The sequence below is a fragment of the Nothoprocta perdicaria genome, unplaced genomic scaffold, assembly GCF_003342845.1.
Source record: "Nothoprocta perdicaria isolate Ctin4 unplaced genomic scaffold, notPer1 scaffold_113, whole genome shotgun sequence".
Lineage (NCBI taxonomy): Eukaryota > Metazoa > Chordata > Aves > Tinamiformes > Tinamidae > Nothoprocta > Nothoprocta perdicaria.
In genome coordinates, this window is record NW_020454239.1 from 187 (window position 1) to 15736 (window position 15550).

The 15550-nt window shown below is 37.9% G+C and overlaps 1 protein-coding gene across 1 annotated transcript in view; it reads right to left on the reverse strand.

Moving 5' to 3' along the window:
• Nucleotides 1-309: 309 nt before the first annotated feature.
• Nucleotides 310-15550, reverse strand: part of THSD4 (thrombospondin type 1 domain containing 4) — a 98150-nt gene continuing 82909 nt past the window's right edge. The window contains exons 9-12 of the mRNA XM_026053008.1: nt 9058-9231; nt 3954-4133; nt 2087-2231; nt 310-1582 (exon numbers count right to left, since the gene is read on the reverse strand). Of these exons, the coding sequence (XP_025908793.1) occupies nt 1440-1582; nt 2087-2231; nt 3954-4133; nt 9058-9231 (642 nt within the window). The 3' untranslated portion in view covers nt 310-1439. The remainder of the gene's footprint in view (nt 1583-2086; nt 2232-3953; nt 4134-9057; nt 9232-15550) is intronic.

Genomic DNA, 15550 nt, shown 5'->3' on the forward strand with positions numbered 1-15550 from the left:
AAAGTAATATGCTGTAATAAACAATTGAACAAGCAGAGGTATTTATTTCTTCCTCAGCCTTATTCACACATTCAAAAGTCCTCATATAAAGGCTAGAGAATGTGCAAATAATACAACTTTAATCTGCATTGTATAGCTCAATCCACAGTATACAGCACTTTCTGCTTACTGTTAGCAAAACACAAGGCTGAGAATAGTAACTGCAGAAATGAAAAATCACCACCCAAATTCTGTCTCAGCCATTCTTGGGTTGTATGAAAGAGGAGGTATGCATAAATATGCTGGATGAAACACTGATTAAAGAGAAGGATGCTGTAACAATTGCAACAAAATCTGTAAAATAGTTAAGATCTCCTAATTACAGATGCTCAGCAAGCACCGTCATACTTACTGCATCCTGATACTAGAGTAGATACTAGTAGTAGAGTAACAGACCATTAACACACACAGAGATCTACAGCTTTTGTCTGGTTTTGAAACTACTCGGTGATGTATCCAGAGTAGATGATCTCAGATGGTGGTTCTCAAGCAACTGTGCAGAGATAAGCTGTTAGGCCAGATACCAGTTCACTGAAATAACTATCTTGCAGGACAGAGATTTTGCTGATAGTAACGATCACCTTTTTTCTTTAATACTAGCAAAGATTCCTCACCTTTAAATCTCAAACTCACCGTCAGTAGCAGTTGCTAAAGTCTTAAAAGTCTGGACACTAGCGGCACTCTGGTGGATAATATATTGCTTTTAAAATCCATACAAAATTAGAAAAGTGTAACTTCTAAACTTTATGAATTAAACATGAAGGCACTTCTTGGCAGTCAGCTGTGCATATAGTTGTTGCTAGAGGACACGAATTAGTTAAAAGTACAACTGAGAGACCTTAACAATAATTTATTATGCATGGACTGAAGTAATTAAAACATACATTAGGGTGCTACGAAACTGATCATGAATGGTTCTTCATGAGACTGGCTTTTTGTGAAGTAATTCTTCTGATGTGCATGTTTCATTGATTTGTTCTAATTTACGTCAGTCCAAAATACCAAGCAAGAGTAAACACTCAGGAAATAATGCAGCAGCTGCATCCACACTGATCAAATATCTTCAATAATTGCCTACGACTGATTTCTTTTCATTAACTCCTCAATATTAAGGTTGGTTGGTAGGTTCTTTAAATGATTATCTGATGAACAGGTGCAAAGAATAGTATCATTAAAAATACTTCTTTAAAAAGATCATGGTTTCACAGCAAACATTTAAAAACATATGTAACTGCATATTAGGTGTAACTGAAAGGGTGTGAGATTTAACCAGTCTTGATGTGCTCAGCAATATAAAAACCATCTTCTTATGAAGGAAGAACCTGCTGTGATCAAAACAGTAACACTGTTCAAGCTCCATCTGAAGGCAGATATTGCTGCTTTGGGTAGGAGAGTATTTGTTATCTGCGTCCTAGAAATCCCGACTGTCGATTTGCCACACGTGTACAGGATGCACAACAGGCTGTTTTGTAGTAGGTGTAAACACACAGCCGAGCCTGAACAACCACATTGCAGTTGTAGTATTTGTCTTTACAGTTCTCATCTGTGGAAAGAAAAAAAAAAGGAGAAGAAACTGAAAAATACAACTTTAGAGCAACAAGTAACCAAAATCTTAACAACAACAACAATATAAAAACAAATTTTTATTAATACTTGTCTCTTCCTTTCCCTAGTTATTCTTATGCTATTAAAATCAAGTCTGCATGAGAAAAACGACAAATTTTCATGCTTAATTACAATGCTCGGTACGTGAATGTTTTCCAAAAAAATGTTGAGGCCATATTGGAATTTCAAAAATCAAGAAAAGTAATTTTTTGCTATTTATGTTTTTATATAGAATATATTATATATTTCAAGGCAAACATTTTAATCAGAAATTAAAACCTTTTTTTTTCCCCACACCTCAGAGCAGAGCTATATTTTGTGTAAAAACAAGCACCTGAACTTAAAAAACAAATTAAATTCCCAGAACTTCTACATGATTATTAAATATTTTCTCCACTAGATGGAGTTCCTTAGTTAAAAGAAGTTTCTCCTCATTCCTTACCTATTTCTGGGATACAATCTTGTGTGTTACATGGTTCTTTTTCTTCAGGTTTAAGCTGTGGATCACACTGAGTACTGGGTGTCATGTCATCTGACAGACATCGCACCTCTCGAACCCGGAATCCTCCTTCACAGGATTTGGAACACTGAAACACATAGTTCAGTCTTATGAAGATGGTATGAGATGTGCAAATAAAGAAAGACGTAACAGCAACCTTAAAGTCAGATCCAAATATCACCATAGGCTTTTATCATCTTTAATGCTTTTTTTGTTGCTTGTTCTCTAACTATAAAGTCCTTAACATTCAGGTGTAATTTGCATTAAAGGCTCAGAAACATTCTTGTACCTCTCAGATCTTATTTGTATCTCTCAAGCTCTCAGACTGACCCTTTCCACGTTGTTTACTTTTCTTCTGCACTGAGCTTATTTCAGTACTTGAAGGCACTGGCCTCTGCTACTCTTTCAACTCCATCTACATGCAATCAGGAAAAATTTAAACTGCATTTTCTCTAATGCTCAATTCCTTTTCACTTCTTGCAGCACAGTAGTTTTGCTAAGCATTACAAGCTTCTCTGCATTTCTGAAGAAAATATTTCTGTGTTCCTCCAAAATCTGCTCTGATGCTAGAGACTTCTGTACTTGCTAGATGTGGTATTTCCAAAGCCGATTACTGAACATCTTTGCCCATATTGAATCAGATCCTTTCTTGCCTTCAGGAATTTTTGTCTGCATGAGGTCTTTCAGATTTGGCTCACTTTATCCAGTTCGACCTTGCAAATTTTCTTAAACTCGGGTCATTTATAATGATTAAGGTTTTAATAGTCCAAAACCAGTCAGATAGAGATTCACATTTAAAAATGTTTTGGCTAATGGAAATGTATTTAATCTAATGCCTCAGTAAAGAAGGCAGAGAATTTTCAGCAACAACAAAGGAGATAAACAAATCTACCTGGCTTTATCATGAGCCTAATTTGGATCTTTGTTTTCAAATAAATATCTATATCTGTGATTAAGGGAGAAAAATCAGGATTCTCTTTGGCTGATTTACGGTAAAAAGTATTTTGTCTTTTTTTCTGCTTTGTGGTGCTGCCATGATGCCAGTGAAATAACAGAGCACGTTCTGAAAGTGGGAAAAACAAAGTAACTGCTATCTTTCCTGTCATGTGGATGAAGGATTTTCAAAGGTTCCTGACAAAGGGAACTCAAGCTGGGAGGATTTGAGGGGTTTCCACATTCAGAGCTGTCATTCTGAATTTGAGTTAAGGCTCAAGGAAAGGAGTAAGTTGCTGCAGTTAATAAAATGTCATCTAAATATGTTTTAACACCATTTTTCATTCTGAGAAGATACTGGACTTTCTGATTTTCAATTAGGATCTAGAAATGTTGGTAAGACAGGTAAAACCAAAGCCACTTGTGGGACTGGCGAATACAGCTAGTCTGCTTCCCGTAGAAACTGGAAATACACAGAGCTCTACTGTTGCTAAAGGTCTAAATGCCATGGTAAAGATAATATTGCCTTAAAAACTAAATACATCCATCATTTTTTATTAAATGCTCCTTAATTTATTGAAATCAGAAAAGAATCWTTTAATGCACTACATACCATCATTACGGAACAAATCAAGTTCGTAAAACAGGAAGGCCCATCGAAGAAACCAGTGATGAAGAGACAGCTATGCTGTTTCCTTCTGTTCAAGAYACCACCCAACTTTCCTAAGCTTCAGCAGGCACTGCAGAGCAYGCTTTCTTTTCACTATCATTCTTGTGCAAAACTAAGTCTTATTTCATTATCCAAATAGTGGAGAAATAAGGAAAAAATAGAAAAAGATGTATCAAAATTAAATATAGAAAAGTCTGATGGACTTACCGTGCTCCATTCTGTATGAAACCACTTTGCACCACAGGGTTTGAGGTGGCAGGATTGCTGACTGGGAGGTCTTTCCAAATATGAACATTCATGAGGGTTCAACACATCAAAATTACCTTCCGTTTTCCTAATACAAATGACTTCTCTCTGCTGAGTCCCACTGCCGCATTCAGTAGAACACTGCATCAGAGAACAAAAAGAGGAGGATCAGTCTACATATGTCTTGTTTCCAAAGTAATGTGCTTCTCCACAAGTTATCTGTCTCTGAAATAAAACATATACACATTCATATATTTGCAGTTTAAATAGTATTTATTTAATACTTTATGTGGTATGTATTTATTAAATAAAATGTATTTATTTAATAATTTATGTGGAAAAGAACTTCCACAGCTTGTTTATACTTGCAATTCTTGGACACAAGTCTAGCCTCCAACACTCAGAAGCCAGTTCTTTTTTTTCTAGGTTCTTTCCTCAGTMAACTGAATGTAACTATATCTTTCCTTCTGCCTCTGCAAACAGGCAGCTTAATCTCCTGCTTATACTGATTGCCAGCATATTTCATGCAGGACAGGCCTCAGTTCACCAACTCACTGAAGCACCAGCTTTCCTTCAAGCCTCTGAATATTCTCACTAAAGTCAACATTGAAGTGTTTTGCTGCATGAGGACTGTTAACAGTGTTTGCAGGAGGTTTTAGCTGTGCAAGAACTGACCTGGTCAAGCCGTACAAGTCCTGTCTTGCTCAGCATGTTTAACTCAGTAACAACTCACAAAAGATTTACATAATGGGCAACCCATGACAATCTTCAAGTAAACTAGACTGACTTAYAACAATAACCCCTCCACCAGACCTTAGAGTTGCCATGATGTAGCGTTCTGCACTTCTGCTCTTAACRGAAACATTAAGTAGTACTTTTGTCCTATCAGAATCCTACAAATAAACCTCTTTATACATTTAAAATATTCTAGAGACATTTCAATGCCATTATTTCAACTAATCATAAGTGGAAAAAGGAAACAAAAGACTTTCAAAGTGTCTCTTTAAAATAACTCGTATGATATGGAATCAGATTCAATAAACACACCTATTTTTCTTATATGCAATAGTAAAAATCCAACATTACATACTAAGAGTGGCAGAAATGCCGCCATAAATATGCAACCTAGAGTCCCTCTGACTTTTAGCGAGCCTTAATGKTGACTCACCATCAAATTTTGCAATGCTTTAGCACAGGTATAGCTATTTAGCATTTGTACTCTGAAAATATGTTCCTAGTTAGTGATCCCATCTAACTAGATACTAATTGAAAAGAACTAGTCAAGTAGTGATGAAACGTTAATACATATCGAATCTTGGGAGAAATYAATAATAATAATAAAAATTAAATGGCCCCAAGTTGAGATAAAAATTGCATGCATCTGAATGGAACATTCTGGAAGCATTTTATGCTGTCTGCAGAAAGGTGAGACAGCTCTGTTTAAAATCAAATTTGAATTCAGAGTACAAAGTCTGAGCAAATGTTACAAAACCTATTTTCAGAAAAGATATTCTAACTAAAACCATGGTAATACTATTTGCAAACTTCTGCTAGCTCTAAATTTCATAGCTGTAGTTTAATCCTTTGTAATTGATCTCATCCATACTACCTAGGGGACAGTTTCTTGGTATTTATAGAAAAATGAAAGTCTCTCACTGCCTGATAAAACAGACTTGGATAACGGTTATCACAAGGGTAAGTACATTTTGCTCATAAAAAGAAATTTACAGGAAATATAGGCTTACGTGTTGAAGACAAAAAACCTAAAAACTTTCCCTAAGTCAAAATACCAATGCATGGGATTAAACTGCACTCCAACTGCACTGTCTTTGCACTCCAAAGCAGCCTTCCTGATTAATAGTCATAATGAATACTGTGTAAATTGAACCCTGCCAACCAGGTACAGATTTCTGCCATGTTCCATTGAAGAAAATATGTAAGGAGATAATCCTATATAAGGAAAACAAAAAATTAACAACGAATATCTTGTACTTATTTATTAGATTTCAGGATTCAATTCTGATTATAGTAAATTATCAGTAATCAGTGAATACAGATATAACAGCATTAGTCTGAGCAGTACATGAAGCGAAAGGCTTATCTATCACAATACAGCCCCAAAAGAACAAAGGAAATACTTTTAGCATATGGTACAGACTCTCATTCTCTACCTGCTGACTGGTAATATTTGATGTATCATCTGTATTTTAGATATGACTACACCAAATTTGTAGGTCTTAACCTCCATAGGTCTAGATAAGGTCTTAACAGGTCTTATCTTGGCTCATTCACACAAGACAGAAACAAGTGGAACCTGGAAGTTTGTGGACATGTTTCATTACCAAGTAATTTTTATTTATTTATATATATATATATATATATATACACACACACACACACACACACATATACACACATATATATAATATATATTTATTTTTTAAAAAGCATTAAATATTTTGTTCTCTGTGAAGGAGATAGCATGGGCTTGATATGGCATAAGCAAGTGACATACAGGCCAAAGCAGCTGAAATACTGCTCCATCTGTCACAAAACAGACAAAACTTTAACTCCGTTTTCCAGGCCCATCTGTCACAAAACAGACAAAACTTTAACTCCGTTTTCCAGGCATTAAGCTGATCAGGAGCACAGTAGTATATGTATGACTTGAGAAGAAAGGAAGAGGGAAGATACTCCTTAACTCTTTAAGTTGTTATCCCTCAGACACAGAATAGTAGGCAGGATAACCATTGAGTTACTGTTGTTATTCGCATATGGTACCAAAACAGTACCCAGGATGAACCCCTGTTAGGAATAAAGACAAGAAAATGCTGAAGTATATAGTAATAAATTTATCACATGAGTAGTGATTGTGTCAGGTATGGTATATTTGATTATGAATCTTAAAAATGGCTTCAATGGTAACAACTGTCCTGTTAATTTTTATTCTATATGGTATTACAGACTGAAAATGTATTTCTAATTATTGCTGCAAAGAAGAAATACGACTACAATGTGCATTCTTAGAGAAATCTAAAATTGTGGTTTTACTTGTATCTACAAAAAGAAACTGATTTTTATTTTTCTAACAAAAAGGGAACCAAGACTTACTTTCTCCATAAATAGTTTTACTGCTTCTGGCAGAAGCAGGATTATACACACTAAACCTCTGAGCATTATATAGGTTAGTGCACATTTCTGCAGCTTTCAAATCCCCACATTCTGAGCATTTTTTTGGAAACTGCCTGCATCTGCCAGTGTTCCTTTAATGTTTGCAAAGATTTGTGATGCAGTGCTCTGAAACCACTGTAGGAGTTCTGAAATGCAAATATGACTCAGATGGACTCTAACAGCCTGTTCAAGGGGTAAATACACACATAATACCCTTCCTGGAACTTTTAAAAGTGTTTTTAGAGGATGATGCCAGCAACATACTGGTTTCAATTTTTCATAAAATGCTATGATTTTTGAAAACTTATTCTAGCCTAAAACAATARAATGTTATTAAAAATAAGGATTTTGTTTGTATTTTGAGTAGAATTTGTGATCACTTAGATACTCACAGCCTTGAGACTAATGAGAAAACACAAGGCCTACTGAGAAAATCAATATAAAGTTCATCTAAAAGAGCACCTATGCTAGCTTAGATTTACAGCAGCAAGAACTTGAAACTATATGATTGCTGCTGCTAAAAGCTCTGGGCCAGTCCACTAGTGCATCCATATAAATTCTAAAGGAAAAAATGAAATTGTTTTTAACCTTTTTACAGCTCTGTCCCTGCTCTCTTTTAATGGTTCTAATGCTGATTATGGATGTGTAACATTTGGTGAGACGTTACCTCAACATTCAGCCTCTGCTCTAAGGCAGCTCAGTAGAGAAGGTCATTCCCCACTGCTCCCGGCTCTGCTCTACAGACACTGCCCTTTGGTAGCTGCATTCACAAGTCAGGATCCAGCTGGTAGACCAGACTTGTTAGACTCTTGTTTCAGTTACTATTCTGCAAATTTCTTTTCCCCTTGAGATCCATCAAATAAAATGCAATGCCATTCAAAGAATCCGCTTAGTTTAAAAGAAAAGTATTTCTTAAATGAAAGAAACTTTCTTAATCCACAGAATGGGGAGAGTTGTCATGACCCCATTGTAAGCTTCTCTTCACAGTGGCAAAAGTTCCTATTGCCCTGCATGGAGCAGCGTAAGTAGAAAAGCCTAGACCTAGTCTATTATTAAAATGGCAGCTACATTTTAAATCTGAATCTATTATAACTCTTTATACAAGTAGCTTCACTTACATTTGAAAGCCTTTGTGTAATAGGTGCCCTTTAATCCCCATCTCAGCTGTATTGGTCTAATTTCCAACTGCTTACTAGCTGGAACGATCTTGGAATCTGAAACGCAGTGAGTTAACAGCACAGGCAAGAGACTTTTCCCTAACACATGGATGAAATGCTAGTACCTATAGTCCAAAGGACTCTGTAGAATATACAATAAATGCTTAGGGTACCAGTTGACAACTTCTGAAATTCCTGGAGGCAGCAGTATCAGAAGAAGCAGTGAGCTRTGGAGCACTGTAAGAATTTATATTGGCCACTAACCACTTTTCACCTATCACTATGAAATTCAGCACAACAAAATTTAAGCCAACTTTCATTTTTAGCCACTGCTTTTATTTTCTCATACTCCATGCTTTGACTATGGCCTATATATGTATCCCTATGGGCATGCAGGATCTACAGAGGCTCAACTTCAAAAGTGTTCCCTTGAATATGCTAAGGAGCTTTCTGACATCTTTTCCTTTATAAGTAAACTTGGCCAGTACATGAGAAATAAAAATGAAGCTACAGAGGAAAAGAACAAAATCTCGTTTTAGTAAAGCTCTTCAGTACAACAGTGCAGATGAAGAAAAGTAGCTCAGTAAAACAGAAGCAACTTACCCAAATGTTCCACAAAGACACAGGCATACTTCAGGGCATGCATCTTCATGGTACAAAAAGACTTTTTTTTTTTTTTTTTTTTTTTAAATAAGAAGGTTCCATCAGAGAATAAATGTGTTGGAGGTGGGACTTACCTGAGTCCAGCTGCCAGCAAACCACTCCACTCTGCCGGCGCAGGGGCCGTTGTTGCAGGCCGTGGTTTCGGGGGGCCGGTTGTTGCCGCAGCCCTCCAGGGGCAGGCTGCTCACGTGGTTGGTCATGCAGACCACGGCACGCGTCCGCACGCCGTCCCCGCACTCCGCCGAGCACTGCGGGCACAGCACAAACACATCGCCCTTAGTCTGGCTCCCGGAGCAAGCAATGAAGTTAACTGAATTTATTCAAGAGTCATTTCTTTCTGCTTGTTACCCAGTGGGTAACAAGCCACTACCCAGCAGATCGTCTAACAGATTCATACTTTTGAACAGTTCACATATCCTGTCTGTGGACATGACACRCATGCAACTGTGCAGGATAAATCCCAGCAAGCATTAACCTTCCTGCTTTTATAGCTCAGTCATCAATCAACTTCATTGGCATATTCCTGATATTCCACCATTCYGGGTAGCATCAAACTTGCCATTTATTAAAAAAAAAAAAAAAACAACAAAAAGAAAAGAGAGAAGTGATTATGATACGACAAAAACTTTTTCACTTATTACTTCTTTCTTAATCTTCCTGTTCCTTTTCCTGTTTAAATGCATTTGACATTTCATGACTAGACTATTAAAATAAATAAAAAACATGTGCAGATTACTGAAAGATACGTATGYAATTGAATTTAAGTAATTACAAGCAATTATATTATATTACACATGCAAGGAAAACCACAAGTAAGAATGTGTTACAGAGAAGAAAATAGACTTGACTGACATGTAAGATTTTACTTTAACCATCAGATGTAGTTAGTTGGGAGCAGCGCTGCGTACTGCTTCCAGAATGAACAAAATATCCCTTGTGAATGAACAGGTAGCTCTGGAATGGGAAAGATTCAAAGGACAGGTAATGACACAGATGAGAAAGACTCCACACGCAGTAGCTGAACTGAGAACGAACGGAAGCTAGGACAAGGCCGTGGTTAAGCACAGGACTAACGGACACACTCATCTTCGCAAGAGACCCATGACTGAATGTGCAACTGGTTGGAAACTGCCCTCCATCCAGCCCCGGTGATGAATATTGCTTGCACATGACTTATTCCTCTATCTGAAAGTTGAAATTATGCCTCTGAKTAATATAATGAACCTAATCTTCTTTCATTGGTGCAGAATAAAATTTTCCAGTCGCTTTATCTAACAGGCAGACTAATCTCCTCAGCACATTGCATTTGATGGTCAACGAAGTCTTCTCAAGTTGCTCTCCATTCAAGAAATTATCTTGAAAATACAAGAATCATGCAAATGCTGCTAAGCAGTGAACCTTTTCCCCTTCGTATATATATAAAAACATATGTTTGACCCCCACTTCAAACTGCCCACTCCTAGATAAATGGACTGTTTAACAGAGCCCCACACATGGCTGCCTTTCAAATCCACTGTACAGAACTAGGTTTTGTGGCTATTCATCATATCATATGCCAGGAAAATRTGCTCAATTGCAACACTGCACAGGGAACTATCCTGCAAATACTTTTCTTATGTCTAAGTAATTTTCATTTGACAATCTAATTTGCTCTTATGCTTCACAAACCAAACAGTGCTGGGAACAAGCTTAGTCTATAAAATCACCCAGAAAATCTCCACAGTCTTGTGCTTAAAATGATTATGTATGAGCTAGGCTTGCATATCAAGTAACAAAGGAAATGCCATATGGGAAGGTAGAGGGCTGTTCCACCCTTCTGCTCTAAGATTTGAGTGCAGATTAACTACCCTCAAAGGATTTGCCTAGCAAAYTCAAACCTGAACGTTTCCGAGTTTAGAATGGGTTCTTAGCATTTTTTTCCCTTCTTTTCTCTCCAGTAAAACTCTCCTGTGCGAGCGCCCTGGCTCCAAAGCCAGCGGCAGCAGCAGGGAGCGTCTGGCGCCCGAGCTCTCCCTCTCTGCTTTTGCAGTTGACACACCCGCCGTTTCCAATGCTGTGCCATTAACTTGCTGCACTAACACGCTGCAGCTTCCATAACCGAACACTGCACGACACGTTTAGTTACAAAATCTGAAAGGAACATTCACAAACCACGACTCCACTATTCTGCTCCTGTTATTAAAGATATTTTGTTTCACTTTTTTGTTTTAATTGGCTGAAATTCCTTCAGAGACGTTAGTCTGTGGAATACCCTCWCTCCTTTTAAGAAGTTTGCCATTTCTCCTCTTCCTGAGCTCCCTCTCTCAGCAGTTCAGTTCTGGAAGWTTTCCATCCCCATTAACACAACGTCCAGGCCTCTGACAGTTTGCAGAGAAACAGCCCAGGAAAATGATGCATGTTCCCACAAAGTTGAAAAGCTGCAAGAGGAAACCTGAATTTGTGTGTTCATACATGGGACAGGGTAAAGCGAGTGAAACCCTTCCCCCTGCAGCTGTCCTTCGCTGCCCCGCCAGCATTCCTGCCAGCCCCGGGCTGCAAGAGGAAACCTGAATTTGTGTGTTCATACATGGGACAGGGTAAAGCGAGTGAAACCCTTCCCCCTGCAGCTGTCCTTCGCTGCCCCGCCAGCATTCCTGCCAACCCCGGCATTCCTGCCAGCCCCGGCATTCCTGCCAGCCCCGGCGCAGAGCCTCAAGGCGGACAGGGAGGCAGGCGCATGAGAAGCCCTGGAGTCAGCGCCCCCGTTCAGCTTTTAAACACCAACCAGTCGAGGTCTAATAAAATGTTCCCACATTTATGCAGGATTTGTGACTATCTCACTTCAAGATACTTGTTTTTTTCTGAATAATCACGTTACAATGCAAACAATAAAAATGAGGATCCATTTTTGAAATACATTGATGAAATCCCTTTGAGCTACTGAGAAAACTGGGTATGATTCCCTTTCRGAACAGATTTTGGAAGGATTATGTGCCCTATGCTTTACTAGCAGGACACAAGGAATCTTACTTGAGCTTGTTTCCTGCCTCAGTTCTCAGCCCTGCAGCACATCCTTAAAGACAGTGGTGTTGGGAGCAGCTTTGTTTCTTTCTGAGAAGATTTTAAACATTGCACTGCATGGTACATTGCAGTGCCTTCATTGCAGGGATCTGGCCAGTAAAAGTTAGGCCTTCCACAGCCTGCTCTCTGAGGAAAGCTGAAACTACAGCTGTACTCACCGGAACACTCCCTTCTGCCTATAAACAAACTCATTGGGTTCTGGTAGCAGCAGGTTGTTTAGAAAGTCCACAGCAACTGAGTTTTGCCAAAAAGAGATCAGCTGGAGAGGGAAAAAAAAGTGTTTCTGTAGTTCTTGGCCATTCTTCTATCAATGTATCCTTCAAAATCACCTTAGGTGTGTTTCAGTGCAAATCATGCAAGGAATAACATCTTTGTACATAAAGAATGCAGAACTCTTGCTTCCATATGGTTTCCACATAACAAAATAAGCAGGAGAAATATATTTTATTTTGGTTTCACTTCAAAATGAAAGCAAGTGAACAAACAATACTGAGAAACAACAAAACAGCTCCACAAACTCCTGCATTTCCATGGTGGTCCCTGCCCCCCACTTCTCCCTTGCCCTCTCCCAGGATGCATCTGATTTTATCAGAGATACACAGATTTAAGGAAAAAACAGTGAAAGAAGAATGCAAACTACAGTACTTGCCAGTAGTTCCACACCTTTTGATTAGTCAATAAACCCAGTGTTTTTGTGGATGAGCTTTAGGATTGTGATGAATAAAGCATTGATTTCTATGGAGCACTTTAGAATTCTCTGTTGAAAGCTGCTATAGACGCATTACTGTGACTCCCTTTAATGAAGTGTGAGATCCAGAGCATGCTGTTGATTTGTTCCCTGATGTGCAACACATCTTTTCTTTCTTCCCTAGATTTTACTTCAACCTCAGAATCTCATTAATGTGTAAGAAGTTTTTGTGCTTTTGCTTCTCTTCTGGGTTTGTTCTCCGTGTAAATGAGAAACAAACAAACAAATGACATGACAATGAGGAATAAACAAAAATGCAACAGGGGAATGCTCCAGTTAGTTGGAAGGAACCATTGGTGAGTTTTCCATCACTGTAAATAAGGATGGTAAATAGCAGGTTTTCTGCTAATCCACAGGAGAAGTTCACTTTTCAGCAATTACAGCTGCAAAAGAACCAGTCATGTGAAGTGTCTGCAGGCATCTCATCCGCTCCCACCAAGCCAATTTTGCCTCTAAGTTGAGTAGGGTTCACCAGCCTTATACGTTGATCTCTACTGATTAATAGATGCAGTTTGGTGAAACACTGCAACTTTATCACAATAGGACCTCTCAGGAGAATTATGAGAGACATGAAGCCATCTTCAAACAAAATCTTGTAAAAAAAATATACAAGTTTGCCCAGATGGTCTATGGGCAGAGTTAAAGATCACATAGTTTACAGAGCCTGTTATCTATCCTTTATACAGAACATAGAGCAGTAGAAGTGAAAAGGCAGGTAGATACAACATAAGATGATCCTTGCTGCTGCAGACTTTAAGTTGCACTCTTTCTTTTCCACTGAAATGAGTAAACATTTCTGTTTCTCTCAAGATTGATCCAGAGGACTTGGAAATAATGATGTTTAGATCTAGTTCAAAGAAAAATAATCTACCATCTTCAAAAATAACGACTGTTTTTAAAGGATGAATCACTTCCTTTCACCAGGTACTTATTCCATTGTACATAGAACACTATCCCTATGATGGCATTCATAAGAATGAATGCAATTCAAACAATCCCTAAGTTTGTATATAAAAAATCCTGTGCAACATATGTACCGTGAGCTCCGATACTTGTTTATCACAATAACTCAAATCTGATAAGCATATTTATTGTGAGAACCTAGAAGCTTTTTTATTGACTTAAGATTAATTACATGGACCAGGAATCATCTATGCAGAAATGGAATCCAAGAAGGTCAATGCCATGTGAGGAAACAAGTGGGCTATAAAACACACAGATACATGTAAGGGGAAAACAASTCGGGAGAACATGGCAAGAAGACAACGAAGGGTTTTTTATGGAGAAAACCTGCACACAGCACATCCTGGGAAGGAGGCAGAGCTATGTACAATTCTACTCTGCACCTTTTCAGTGTATATACACTGTATTGTAAAAGTTGTATTAAGCATATTTTAATTACACTATCAGCTCATTCAGAATTGCAGAAACCATTAATGAAGATTAAAGAAAATGAATTGCTTTTCCACTAATTAAAACTATGCGATGGTTTGTTAAAATTTTGTAGCTCTAAATCAAAATTCTTTGTTCAATATTTTAACTATCATGAACCTTTGAAAAGACAACATACTATAATCRTGACGACACTGTGAATGGATTTGAAAACATGCTATTATATATCACAGTTACCAAGTCCTGCAATTTAACATCTAGGGACAGTAAAGGCAATCATCATTTTAATGTCACAATACTGTTTTCCCCTAACACTTAACTAATTATCCAGATCTATACTGCAAGGCCCCATGTAGCACACAGATCCATGCATGTAAGTTTGATACAACTGTTGCTGAAACAGAAAGTTTCAGCCTAACCAACTTCTGACAGGCTTCTGGACACCTGCTTGTTGCACATGCATTAGGAGACATGAAGTATTCATTTGCAAATTGTTCAGAAAAGTACAGGCTTCTCTTGTGACTGTAATCAAGTTTGATCAACTGCATTTTAAAGCTCCAAAGTACTCAAAAATTATGATAAGTTCTTTTACCTCTTATTTCTAGCCACAGCTGAAATGCCAAAATACAATGGGAAAGACTGTTCTGGGGTATTTCCATCGGGACTGGAGGTAGACATGTAATAAATCTCACAAAGAAGGTCTGTTCTTTTGAGATTTCCACCGTGGTGTTGCAGAGGTCTGAACAAACCTTCTTTAAGCATTTGAACTTTTGGCTGCTTATCTGAACCATTTGTGGGCTGCCCATCTATGCATATTGCTGAAATGTGGCTTGGCTTAAAGCATCTTCTAAAGGTTTGTTCGTGGAACATGAACACACAGAAGCCCAGTCTCTGGGAAGGACCACTTCCATTCCATGACAGAATTCATCTCTTAAGGGTCTCTGAACAGAAACACATTCCTACAGAGAAAGATTTCTAATCCCAGAAAACAGCGCTCAAAAGGCACAAGAARAAAGCTAACGGTCAAGGCCTGATTTTGTAAAGCTATTGACTGCTCCTATATCCCACAGATTTCTTTTGGAAGTAGTGTGCTGGTCATCATCCCAGAACACCTTATTTAGATATGTTAGGTATAAACTGAATCCTTATAAGATGCAATGTGAACATTTTAGCCTGAATTCGTGTNAATTCGTGTTTTTTTTTTTTTTTTTTTTTTTTTTTTTTTCTGAAGTAAGAAGTTCCTTCCATTCTCTGTGTGAATCAAATTCCAAAAGCATTTCTGGCAGATGTGCTGGTGAATTATGCCAGATACAGTAGCAAGCATTTGGAAATAACTGATTTGTTCACTAAATATCCCAAAGAGGTAA